At 32.6% G+C, this 13,715-nt stretch overlaps 1 protein-coding gene across 1 annotated transcript in view; it reads left to right on the top strand.

Moving 5' to 3' along the window:
• Positions 1–13,715, top strand: part of LOC119834767 (speract receptor) — a 32,649-nt gene that overhangs the window by 8,949 nt on the left and 9,985 nt on the right. The window contains exons 4-13 of the mRNA XM_038359256.1: positions 1,111–1,218; positions 2,352–2,474; positions 2,627–2,828; positions 2,898–2,975; positions 4,543–4,787; positions 6,075–6,220; positions 8,406–8,523; positions 9,072–9,162; positions 10,927–11,103; positions 11,511–11,740. Of these exons, the coding sequence (XP_038215184.1) occupies positions 1,111–1,218; positions 2,352–2,474; positions 2,627–2,828; positions 2,898–2,975; positions 4,543–4,787; positions 6,075–6,220; positions 8,406–8,523; positions 9,072–9,162; positions 10,927–11,103; positions 11,511–11,740 (1,518 nt within the window). The remainder of the gene's footprint in view (positions 1–1,110; positions 1,219–2,351; positions 2,475–2,626; positions 2,829–2,897; positions 2,976–4,542; positions 4,788–6,074; positions 6,221–8,405; positions 8,524–9,071; positions 9,163–10,926; positions 11,104–11,510; positions 11,741–13,715) is intronic.

Below are 13,715 nucleotides of genomic sequence, written 5' to 3'. Positions count from 1 at the left end.
CTTATATCGTTCTAGATAGGTCACCTGGTGGTTCAAATGACCCGTAATTTTTTCTATATGGGCCTGTAGTCTATAGGTACCTACAACTCCATTCTAAAACGACCAAATATAAACAATTTCCTATTAAATACAAAAAAATGCACGCAGTTATCGAGTTACAAAACCAAAACAATCAATAAAGTCGAATGGAGAACCTCCTACATTTTTGGAGATGAAATTACGTTTAGAAAAATGTAGGAGAACCACTATATATAATAGGTATCATACACTTATAATACTAATACAAGTAGGAAGTTATGTGTATTTTCGGGAGCTTATACATTGAAAAATTAAATATAGTCGCCTGTAGATATTACAATATAATATTAATATAACATTAATCACTTAAGCATTGACATTTATAGTAAGACCCAAGGGATTTAATTAAAACAAGTTTCTTTTCATTAAAGCTCTGTCTCGTAATTTTAACGTTATTGCCAATTGCCCAAGTTTTGTTATATTTATATCTGATATATTATATATCTGATATATCAGTTACACCTATCTAATATTTCTATACGTAGAAATAATGTATACATAGACTGATCAAATGTATGATTCAGTTTTTAATGAAGCTTTAGTCGTATGACACAGTCGTATGTGTTATCTATTTCGAAGCCAGACGTTGTACAGAAGGAAAGTAACAGGCAGGCTGCAACTGCTGTCACCTCCGATAAACATGCATGTATAATATTTTTGTGATTGTGGTGTTAGTTACACTGTTTATAACTCAAGAATGGATTATCCGATTTGGCTGAAAATTTCAGCAGAGGTAGCTTAGTACCAGAGACGTAGTTTTTTCCCGGAAATCCCACGGGAAAGAGAACATGCGTGGAAAATCCCCAGAAAAAATTAAATTTTGGTCTGTGACAATAAATAATTAGGTAATTTAAGAAATATTAACAAATATATGAACAAAAATAAAGTTTTCAACATTACGTCGTTTCGGAACGTCGCGTGGGTAACAATTAATCAACTAGCAATAAACACACGGGATTACGGGAAAAGTTTTCAATTAGACTAGATCCCCATTAACAATAATAGCTCATAATTAAGTGTATCCTTGTCTAGGTAGCGGCTCTATGGGCAGCTAATGTGACTGCGTTCATCGGACCACAAGAAACGTGCGTCCACGAAGGACGAATGGCTGCTGCCTTTAACCTTCCTATGATAAGCTACGTAAGTTTATATTTATATCATTGGTTTATATCAAACCGTTTGATACGAAATAGATATTGTAAAAATCTACAATATTTATTTCTTTTATAAAAGCATTATTTGTGTAATAATGTGTCTGTACGAAAGTCTCATTTTTTCTCCACGCTTAATTTATCTGACAAAATTAGAACCCATAAACTGAACAATATATTTTATGTCTATAAACATGTTACTTCGATTTTATCTCTGTAAGTTACTTTGTATCTTCAGCCATCTAGACGATATTAAATAATTTCCAATCGAGGCTTGCAATTGCAATGTTTGTAAGCTTATATAATATATATTTTATGTCAAATTATTATTGTTTCTATTGTTGTATTTTCTATCGTTCAATGTTCGGAACCTACTACATATTTAATGAAGTTTCTCATGTTAGAAAATACCGTTAATGTTAAACTATGTACTTATTGTGTCTTTGTGTATGTTATTAGCATAACAACAAAGACTTGTTGTTATGGACATATATAATACAATTTTGACACTGAATGTGCGTCGTGTTTCATAAAAACTTTGCACGTCATTAAGCGTGGACGGCTTGCTAATGTATTTACCGCAAAGTCGCATGGAGTTACGAATTACTAACAAACTAACCCCGGCAACCGGCAATTGAATTATCGCAAGTCGTTGAATGAAGCACACAGAGAAATGCAGACTTTTATTACAGTAAATGTGTTTTAACATTTCCTTTTAGTTGTTTTATGGTATATTTTATGATATAAGAGGTAAAATATTATTATAAATGCAGTCCAGATGGTGTTATTGTTATAAAATTTAATATTATAAATGTGAAAGTAATTCAATCTGGTTGTGAGTCTCTTCTTCACACCCGAACCGATTTGCATTAAATTTAGTACAGAGAGAGAGCGGGTGGAAAACTAGTCTTATTTATAACTATCTATATCCAAAGGCCTGCTTGGAGTTAAATTAATAGAAAAACGAAAGCGAATACGATTGGTACTTATATCCTTATCGCGACAAGAAATGTTAGTATGAAAAAAAATACAACTATAATCAATAAGACCAATACCTATGATACCTATATATTTAACATGTCATAATTTTATATAGTATATTTAGAAAAATTTGTTCTACAGTACTGCCGAGATGTGGCGAGTTCCAACAAGCGAGTGTACTCCACCTTCGCTAGAACCAGACCCTCGGACATCGACATTTCCCGTTCCGTGGTTGCTGTTCTAACGCATTTCAATTTCATGCATGTAAAATATTATCTCTACACCTAATATTTGTATTTATAGATTAAAAATATTATCTGCATTATTAGTGCTTTACAAATTAATGTAGCTTTTCAATAGTCAAGATTAATGAAAGTATTCGACCATTAAAACAATATTCAATCTCATTTTAACAGGTAGCCGTTGTCTACCTCAAGGCTCCGAATCATGACTTTTCTAGATTGGCCTTTGCAATAATAACAGCAGCTAATGAGAAGAAAATTACAATACGGACGGTGCAAGTATACCGGCAACCTTATTACTACGAAAACAGACGGGAAAACTTCTCTCGCAACCCCTTTTTAGATATCGTACGAGAAACTTACAAAGATACAAGAAGTGAGTTAATGCTATTTCCGAGTTTGCTATATAACAGTGGACATTTTCTTTATTAATTCTCTGTTTTAGTCTACGTGTCCGTCGGATATTATCACGATCATATTGGCCTTATGTTGGCATTGGATAGCATGAAACTTTTGGATACTGGTAAGTTTAAACTATTTGATATTAAATTATCAATGATTAAACTAAATTTTATATTATTTATATAAACACAGGTGATTAAAATCTTATATAGACCTGAAATATAGCGTAATATTAATAATATCATGATATCAATTCGCAAATCAATTTCGCGCCATCTTTAAATTGTTCGAAATACTTCAACTGTATGTATAGGTACATTTAAAATTCCCGAAAAAAATAACAACGAGGAACCATAAATAAAACCACTGAAACTTTTCTCATATCTCGCACCGAGTTTAAAAGGTTTTCCAGTTACCGGTCATTCATCTTCAGTCAACAAGCAATCCATCACGATAGCTGGTCAAAAGCAGAACGGTTTAACTCCAACAATTTCATTTTATTTATTTGTAATTTTAGATATGCCTATAAAAATGGATTGCATACAACAATTTGTTCATTGTTATGGACGGAAAGTAACCTTACGTAGTTTATGATGGTATTTGAGAACGTTTATATACCTACCATAAAGTAAATATTGACTTAAAACTATTGTTGCTCATAGACACATATATTACGGCTATGACAAGTACGTTTATCTATGATGTGTCAGTTACGATACAGACATTGGAATTTTAACTTTTCATGAATGTTCTCTAAGGTTTATATTGTTTTTTTTTATTTAATCGTGCAATCTTCTCGATCTTTTAGTTGAATAATATGCAAGTGTCCAAACTAATTAGATACCTACTTGTAAAAATATTGATCAGTAAAAAATTCGTATACACAAGGGGAATCACAAATAAATTTTAGACGATTTTTGCACTAAAATTGTAAAGATTATTTTTGCCTTCAGCCAAGGTTCATTTATTACAAAGACTAATGATGAGTCAAAATAGCATATTTACAAGTTTCCAATTAGTGTCGACTTGAAAAATTATCAGCAACAGTGTAAAAACGAGATGTAATTTTTGCGTTCGTTTTATCAACGAAGTTTTACATATTTTATGAAAACTCAGATAAATGTAGATACAATTAAAAAGAAGACATACGATATCAATACAACACATTTACTTTTAACACAAGGGTGAAGAGTTTGTTTGTTTGTGCGAACAATGCGAACTAGTCTCAAGAACCTGTGGACTGATTTTATATATAAATATGTACGTGATCCCTGAGGGCTATAAATAGGTAGTAACTACTTATGAAATCTGTGTCTATATGCTTTAAATGTACCCTGAGTGAAGCCGGGGCGGATCAATAATACTTAATAAGGTGTGTAATCTATTGTTTTCGATTTTTGGACCTGTGTCTCTTCTATTCGCATTGTGACTCCCTCAGTATTTACAAAAAATAAATGATCTCCTTTGAATAAATGTACTGTTCTAATAATTCTTAATACTCCCTATTATGTGTTGTCAAAAATTTAGTTAAACTTGAATCAAAGAAAATTTCACGGTAAAAAGAATTAAGATCATTATAAGTTCAATGATCAGAGCAGCTCTAAGTCTCTGTTGTTATTTGGGAAACGGCTTATGAATCGCTGATGTAATTAATATACGCCTGAATATGATCAAGAGCTATTTTTCAGGGGAATACGCAGCCATCGGCGTTGACGTTGAAAAATATGAACCGGAGGAAGCTATCCGCTATCTGGCCGGTCCCTTGATTAGGGAACCTAGCTCGAGGACAATCAAGGCCTTTCGCTCTTATCTCGCTGTAGCGCCCTCCCCTGCGCCGTCGTACCCCGCCTTCGCCACGGAAGTAAACAGGCGATTGCAGATGCCTCCGTTCAATTTCACTAATCCTCTACTCGCTCTTGGCGGTGGCAAAGTTGTGAGTATATTGTCCACCATTTTAGCTCCAAGTCAAAAATATGATGTACATAAATTGTGAATAAACTAGGAACTTTATGGCTGATGAACATAATGTATTTATAAAAAAAGGTTGTATTAAAACACATTTATTATTATTTCATCGTCACATCTACATATATGTTCATAGCAAATACAAGAACGTGCTAATCTACAAACAACTTCAATTTAGGGAATATAACTAATAGGAACGATACGGTTACGACTCTCACCACACTTTTATGAACATGATGTATTAATTGTCAGTTCTCGCTTTGATCAATTACAGCTTATATGTTATCTGTGGAAACCGGAAACGAGATAACGATAGCTATTGCCCCAAATACCTAAATTAAACTGCTATTACGGTAATTTGCAAACAGCGGAATGTTCATGCTATTTCAAGTACATCAATATCCTTGAATAGAACGCATTTGGATAAATGCAATTATCTTTTAAGTATAGTCTCTATACTAGTCTATTATGTTATCTGTGGTATAGGCATAGAGTTAAAAATACAAAAGTAAATTTTATTTTTGTCAGTAGGCAATGAACGAGACATTGACTTGTACCACAAGATGCTTGAGAAATAGTAAGAGATAATATTATTTCAAGGGGATATAAGAAATCTATAAAGTAAGACTACCTTTAAGAGTTGGATTGTGTTCGGTTGGAATGGTAGGGACGTCGTGGGTTTGATTTGCAAAAGAAGAAAAGAGAAGTAAAGACTTAAAAAAAAAGAACAACACTATTATGAAAATATATAATATGATGGGCATTCATTTGTTTGGAATAAAATTATAAGTGTATTATACTTAAAAATTTATTATCATCATTAGTTCTTATGCTTACGACGTAGACTACATTGCAATTATAAACTTTCATAGCTGAATGCATAGCTCCCCAAGTTTGATAGATAGTTTTCAAAGCTTAAAGCTTGAGAACTACTTCCAATGCATGATTGCTAGGATTAAACTATTATAGAGTGTTTTAGAATTTATATTTATACTACGAAGGTATAATATGAAACATATTTTTTACATAAACTTCCGTCTGCTTTACTAGTTTATACGTTATCATAACAAACAAAATATCATATAGGCTTTAATAGATTTAAATTTATTGCATGATGAATAAAACCAATTAGGACAGTCTGTAACGAAGACATTTTAATGAACCGTATTTTTTTCGGGAAACCTATATATTTAGATTGAATTTCATACTCGAACAATTCTAAGGATATTTAACTTTATAATATTTTCTGCTCTAGATACCAGTAGAGGCAGCGTGGTTACACGACGCTGTATGGGTGTACGGTAGGGCCCTGGTCTCTGCTCTCAGAACTGGCATCGAAGCAAGGGACGGCCGCTCAATCGCCGCTTATATGAGGAACACAACTTATCGAAGCGTAATGGGGTAAGTAGAAGAATATTCTTTCACGTAAGAAGACCCACCTTAAAATTCGCCGATGACTATTCTAAGGCACTTCTAAAATGAGTCTTAGTGAATATAAACATGTTTGATGTTGACTTTTGAAGACCAAAATTTTGATACAATTTGCGATAACCTAATTCGATTATATGATCATATACAGCATTGATTGGATGTTGTACGTTATTCAGCTAATAAAATTCCTAAATTAATTAAGAAACCGTTACTTTTTACGCATATACAGAAACATATATAACGGTCCAAACCCGTTTTGATAAGGACGAATTCTTATTCAAAATAGTCGTACATAGAAATATGAATAGACTAATAATCAAATTCTTTTTCGACTATGAGAGGCCACAGGTTCGAGACCTTGTTTGTCGAAAAAGAGATTTTATTAAAACTTGTCAATTAAAAGGCCAAACAGCCCTGATCATCAAATCGCCTGCTTTCATCGTCGTCTTATCTCTCATTCTAATGCACTCTACGTTGTAATTATACTATAAATAAAAACTTACACTAAATACATATTTACTTATACACTTTACCATATCTCCTGTTGTTTATGTTTCATAAAATTTATTTAATAATTTAGTCTCCTTCGAGATACTCTTCGTATAAAACATCAGTGTGAACGATCATTTCCGTAATTTATAATGTTAGGTAGACGGTTGTTTTAAATTTTGAATAAATGTAGAGAACACCCTAACAGTACCGGCTTTGGTGCGTCACGAAATGACAAAGAAATTTTGTCGAATATTATCTAAATATATTAAATAAACTATAGTATGTCGTACATATCATAAAAATATAATTAAGCAATGTCTAATGCAATGAAAATATACATATAAATATTAAGTTAAATTAAAATCCCATCTCTTGATTAATTTAAACTAATAAAGTCTATTTTTACAAGCACTCTGGTACGAATTGGCAGCTGTATTTGGTATTATTTTTAGTATGTTATGCGTAACGTTTGGTCTAATTACTATTCCTGCGGCGTGGATGCGTTGTTAAATTGTTATAGTATCACTATCCCACCCGTAAATATCTTTCTTTCAACGACAGTCGACTAATTAAAATGCATGGCGTGTCAAATTTTGTCTTCCGCTCTCCGCAATACGAACTCCTATTGGTACTGCTGTCGTTAATTCTATTTTTCTTTCTGTAATTTGTCTGGAATGGAATCTTCTAATTTGTCAAGAAATAATAAATATTAAACCCGAGTTATATAGTGTAATCTAAAGTAGTTTTAAACGCTTATATTAAGATTTATGTGCAAGTTAGGATATAAGGGTGCCGATGTTATTATAATCAATGTTTTAAATGTAATTTTACATAAATATAGTGTTCGTTCCCAGCTCTTGTGTTGTTCACTACCTTTAAAATCGTCTCCGGTCAATATTTATATAACTTAATTCCCGTAAAACATATTTTCCAAAAATGTTTCATTTGCAAAGCAGATAATCTTTAATCTAATCAAGGGTTCATTTATGTTCTTACTTTAAAACTTTCTTCTTTCTTTTCTTGAGCGCTAAAGCCATTTTTAATTAAATTATTTTGCAAATTCATTACCAAATACCAGGTGGTAATTTAATTCTTTGCCATGAGATTGCGCAAACAAAACATTTTATATTTTACACCTTACTCATATACATTTTGTATGATGTAATATATTATAAGTATATATGTAGAACTCATTAATTAAATTTTTTTACTGACAGTACATATGTAATACATAGAGGTACCTATCTCTTTTTTAGAATCACAGAGTAACATACTTGTTCAGAACTTTAGAGTCTCTGGGCGTTTTGCTAAAATATACATTATTTGTTTTTTTATAACGACAGAGTTTGTATACACGTCAATTAAATTTTAATTAGTTACAATAAAATCTTAACGACGAAATTATTATGCTGTAAGGAACATTATGTTACTAATCGGCTTAGTTATTCTTGAGACCACAACGCAATTCGTGTTTTAAGCTCATTATATCCTTTTGAATACAAATCCGGGTGATTATCTCTTACAACGATTTGAATGGCAACCATGGCTAATCTTAGCTAAAGATTTAAATGTCTCTATGAGATACATCGCAGTTAGCTATAATTATTTAAATATGGCAATGTCTTTTCTGGGAGCTTTAATAAATAATGTATAATCCATACAGATACAGTGTACATATGGATGAAAATGGAGACGCGGAGGGAAACTACACATTGCTCTCCGTGGATCCAACCCGACCACCAGGGCTATACCCCCTTGGAGTATTTCATAAATTAGCCCCGGTAAGTAAACCACTAATCGTATTTTATGTTAAAAAATAAACGGCTTTTTTCTTAAGCAATAAACAAAATAATACTTCTTTTACAATTTTTCTTTAAAGTTGATAAAGAAACAAGATGCGCATGCCGTCGAGAAAATTCTCTATACTTGAAATGTTTATTAGTCATTATGTGTAAAGTACGAGTAATTGACGACCTATAAACGGCGTGCATAATCTAAATAAACACTTTGCATGATACTAAAATCAACATCGGTAATGTAAGCGAAGTTTTAATGCTCATATTATGAATAAATAATGTATCCAAACCAAATTTCAACATTTTAGGTCAAAGCCATATGTTTTTAATCTTGATGGTATTGCAATTCTAAATAAAGCAATAAAATATTTAATCTTTCGCAATAAAATCGCTTTAGAAAGAATGTGCGAAAATAGGCATTCTTACGTTGAAAGGAATGCCAACTAGCCAACGCTATATTAAAAGTTTCCACGTTATTTTATTAAGTAAATGTTTGAGAGCGCTAACATTTTATTATAATAAACTTTGGACAGGAATTACGACTCCTTCGAGATATTAAATGGCCAGGTGGTCGCGTGCCACTCTCTGAGCCGCCGTGTGGGTTTCGAGGCGAAAAATGCGTCAGTAAGTATAACTTTGTTATGCTAATCCTGACATTAATGTTGTGTGTATATTTAAAAGCCTATACTACTGAATGTAGTAAACTAAATGGGTATAGTTTGTTAGCGGCTAATAGAATCAACGGGACCGGAATACATTAGGCGGTCCAATTTTGTTACAAGTAAAAAAGTAATGCTTAGCTGGAGGTCGGGCGGCATTAAGCGCAAAGCTTGTAAGCGAGAGTGAGGGGTGGGTCGTAAACAGTAATGTGTGGACGAGCAATGTTGAGCAGCGACCATTGCCCGCACGCCTCCCGCTGCGTCACCGGTCACAACCAGCAGCACTTCCAAAGTTTTACAACTAATAACTGCTTTTTGTTGTTAATAGACGTATTTTATTTATTTAAATCGCACTGGCTGTTTAATAATCCTTGATCCGATTTTGCAATATTAGGTAACAAGGAATTAGCAGTTAGTTACCATGTGAGATATTTTTGTGATGTATTTTCCGCTTAAACTAATTATGCTTAATATAAAGCACTTGATGTGAAAATTGATCTCACTTGATTGGATTTTATTTTGTGCCGTATATTGATTTAATACGATGGAAATCTTGTCTAACTCTACACATTCAGTCAGTATTTTTATTCTACAAACAAATAATAAACCGTAGATAAGACGTATTGACGGATTTAAAATAATTCAGAAGTCTAATACGCTTTCAGACGTTATTATCTAGTGTAAGCAGTAAGTGTTATATAAATGCTATAGAATGTCTGTTTGTTATTTCTAAATGATGAAAGACTTTTAGAGAGAAAATGCGATACGTCTACAGTCGCTTAATTTTATTCTACAATGCTTTCAACATTTCAAGTGTATTTTTATTGAAGCTATCGTCTTAAGACGATTTACGTTTCATACCAACGTTGAATTTTATTGATTTAAAATAGATCGATAAACAAATATATATATATATATATATATAATATATATATATATATATTGCCATATGTGACTTATACATATTTACTATTAATAAATTTGTTTTTATGAAATACAAATCTATAATACTTATGAACCACAAGACAGGATAGGTATCTATATCTTTACAAATCATTTAAACCTTTTTCTAAAACTGAATAACGATAAGCATTTCATTTATTTTTAAAGCATTGCCAAATGAAACTAAGTATATTTTACAGCTTAAAATGTTTCTCAATGTTGATTATTTTACTGGTTTTACATAAAAAATACATTCATATATTATATGCAATGTTTCGCTAGCTACCAGGAAAATCTCAAACTACTTTCGAGGACATTTCAAAGAGGGGATTTCGTACAAATCGCACAGCTTTCGCTTTTCCAATTAAAAGCGTTGAATTCGACTGGTCCCAACTTTAAGAGATTCCAATTCGAATCCCGTCTGGGCTACGTACTTACAAATTGAATAGAAACGTTTACAACGAAGCCTAAGTGCTTCAGAGGTATAATATTTCGTTCTTTCGATCTCCTAAAATGTTTTGCGATCAAATTACCTATTCTCTATTCTAAACGTATTGTATTTATATGAAAAAACAAGGCACTTAAATAAATGTAGTACTTAGTTCAATTGTTAGAAAGTATCAAATGAATGGAATCCGATTTAGTTTGTTCCAGACCTTAGAATTTGTGAGATGTCTCAACATAAAATCGAAACGTCTTTTACAATTATCACGACAAATGTAAAATTTTAATTATTAACATTTCTAGCCTTTCAAAAGTAATGTAGCCATGTTGTCACTTTGTATAGGTCATATAGGTGCTTGGGCGCTAGGAGCCTCTGGTGGTACCTTAGTGCTGTTGGCGCTGGCTGCACTAGCTTTGTACCGCGGCTGGCGCTATGAGCAGGAACTCGATTCTCTTTTGTGGAAAATCGATTTTAGAGATCTCCACCTTCCCGATGACGAACAGCGCGCCAACAAACTGAGTAGGTAAACGGAATTTATATATGTTGTTTGCATGTTTGTGCTTTATGCTATTTTAAAATTGATTTACTAAGTTTTCAGTGAAACAATTTGATGTTTCTTTGCTGCAATAATATAGTTCTTAATTTTTCTGATTAAAATTGCACTGCATGATATAATATAGGAGCTGGAAAATACAATATAACTGAGTAGGTGTCTTTTTTTTTGATGTTGTCTATCAATACAAATCACCGTCATACAAATATTTTACTAGAAGTGAAAAATGAAAATACATAAATATTGACCTACTAACTATTTACTAACTTATCACTATACGCAATTGACCGTCCAGTGTGTTTTATGTGTAAATTGTGTCCAATGACACTACAAGCCCAAGACGAGTTGGTTAGAGCTGATTTTTTCCAGCAAGATAGCAGCGCGGGAGTGAACACGAACTCAAGCAATGCGATCTGTGAGAAGGGCAGTATAGGCGGCGCTCGTTCCAGCCAAGTCTCGCTCAGCTCCAACCCGGATCTGGACTTTAGATACTCCGCCATTTTCACTGAAGTCGCCTTCTATAGAGGGCGGTTGCTTGCGGTGAAGCGCGTGCGACGACACCATATTGATATCAATCGGGAAATCAAGAAGGAACTTAAAATTGTGAGTTTTTGAATGGTAAACTTTTTTGTAAGTAGAGAAAGCCAAAAATATCTTATGTGCTTTCACAAAAATAAAACAGAAATAGTGAACAAGCTAATCAAGCATTGTTCTTGAGTGACACATATGTTTTTAAGCCGGGTCATCGAATTCGTCATTTGTTTAAATAATTGGCCACAAGCTGATAAAAAAACGCGCGTGAAGCCATCTTTAATAATGTTACTTATTACAATACAAATAAATCCAGACATAAGCATCTATTTCTTTTTCGTCGCATCTTGAACAAATAAAATGGCATACGAGCAAACCCTGAGTTAATCATTCAGATTCACAAATAAGCCAGCCGTGAAAAAAGGTTTATCGATACGAAAGCTTCACCGAAGCGCGGACGGCGAAATCCTTACAATAGTCTGCTATAAACCAGACTAATAGGAGAGGATAAATCATAGTAATGATTATGTACAACTTTCACGCCTCAGGTAGAATACAGCGCATTTATTTCTATGATTAATTGGCAAAAATAGTGGCCGTATTAGCTTGGCAGTCTTGATTAAATCGTGCGGATAACTTGCGACTGCGTGATATATCAGATGTCATTTATTATTTTCTTTGTTTTTATTAGAAATAGAAGACATAATAGAGGTATGTTTTGAATAAACTTATGAATATTGCTCTGTAGTAATGAATAGAACTTAAAATTAGTAGAGACAACGACCCCGATTCTATTGTCACCAGAACTGAATTTTAATTCAATGGCAATACAACGTGATGTTTTTGATAGCCGAGGGAACATTTTATACTTGCTGTCTGCTGTTTAAATAAACATACTCTCAGGACTACATAAACCTATGATAATAAGTAAGTTGGCCTTAATATTCTTCATTATTTCACGACAAGAATACTTTGAAATCCCCTGCTAATAAACAGAATCCTAATTTATTATTGCACAGGCGAAAATTTGTAAGAATGTATAGATGTGTGTTAATCTTTCACACAAAAACCTCTGAGTGGGTCTGTATAAAATTTGGTACAGAGATAGATTATAGTCGGGAATGAAAGATAGGCTACATTTTGAAAGGGTACCAGGCGAGTGAAGCCGCAGGTTCTAGCATCTATTATCTAAGAACTATATACATATAATCAACTAACGGCTTCGCCCATGGTACATATATAGCCTTTCTCAATAAATGGGCTATCTAACACTGAAAGATTTTTTCAAATCGGACCAGTAGTTCCTGAGATTAGTGCGTTCAAACAGACAAACAAACAAAGAAACTAACTAAAAAACTAATATTAGTATAGAGTTAGAAACTATTCCATTTAGATTAAAGATTAGGAGATACATCCAAACATTTTTGTTGATTCTGTAAATGATATGTTTATGTGCGATTTTACTTCGTTTATAGCTATGTGTGATGGCTCTTTGTAGATAAAACAAAAATAACTCGGATTTATCCAGGTGTGGTATAATTCCATTTATCAACTCTCGATTTTAACTCAAATTTATTGTCTTTTATTTTGATTGAATTGTGGCTCGCCTGATGTAGTATAGTTTATTCAAGTGCGTGAATGTGACAAACCAACTTTCGCAATCAATTAATTAGTTATATAATACAAGTAAAATAAAATATGAGAATTATTCTATCAAAATTGTATTGGGGTGTGACTTGTGACGAATGTATATAGTTATTGTCTATTGAATGAGAGAAATAAAATCTCAGTTTTTTCTCTCTTATATCAATATATAAAACATTGTTGAGAGATAATAATAACTGATTATTCTCTTTCTTACTTAGAAACCATAATCTTTTAAATAATGCAGAGGACCAAAAGACCCTCTGAACAAGTTAATGTAAATTCCGGTTGATTACCTACAGATGTCAATACCAGAACAGAATAAATGTGTACCTAGTCTTGCCATAAATATTGTAATAAAGAAAAAAGAAAATTGTTAACTGCAAATAACATTTATTACTTT

Source organism: Zerene cesonia, chromosome 20 (assembly GCF_012273895.1).
Source record: "Zerene cesonia ecotype Mississippi chromosome 20, Zerene_cesonia_1.1, whole genome shotgun sequence".
Taxonomy (NCBI): domain Eukaryota; kingdom Metazoa; phylum Arthropoda; class Insecta; order Lepidoptera; family Pieridae; genus Zerene; species Zerene cesonia.
The sequence above is the reverse complement of the archived record's forward strand: the minus strand, read 5'-3'. Positions and strand labels throughout refer to the sequence as shown.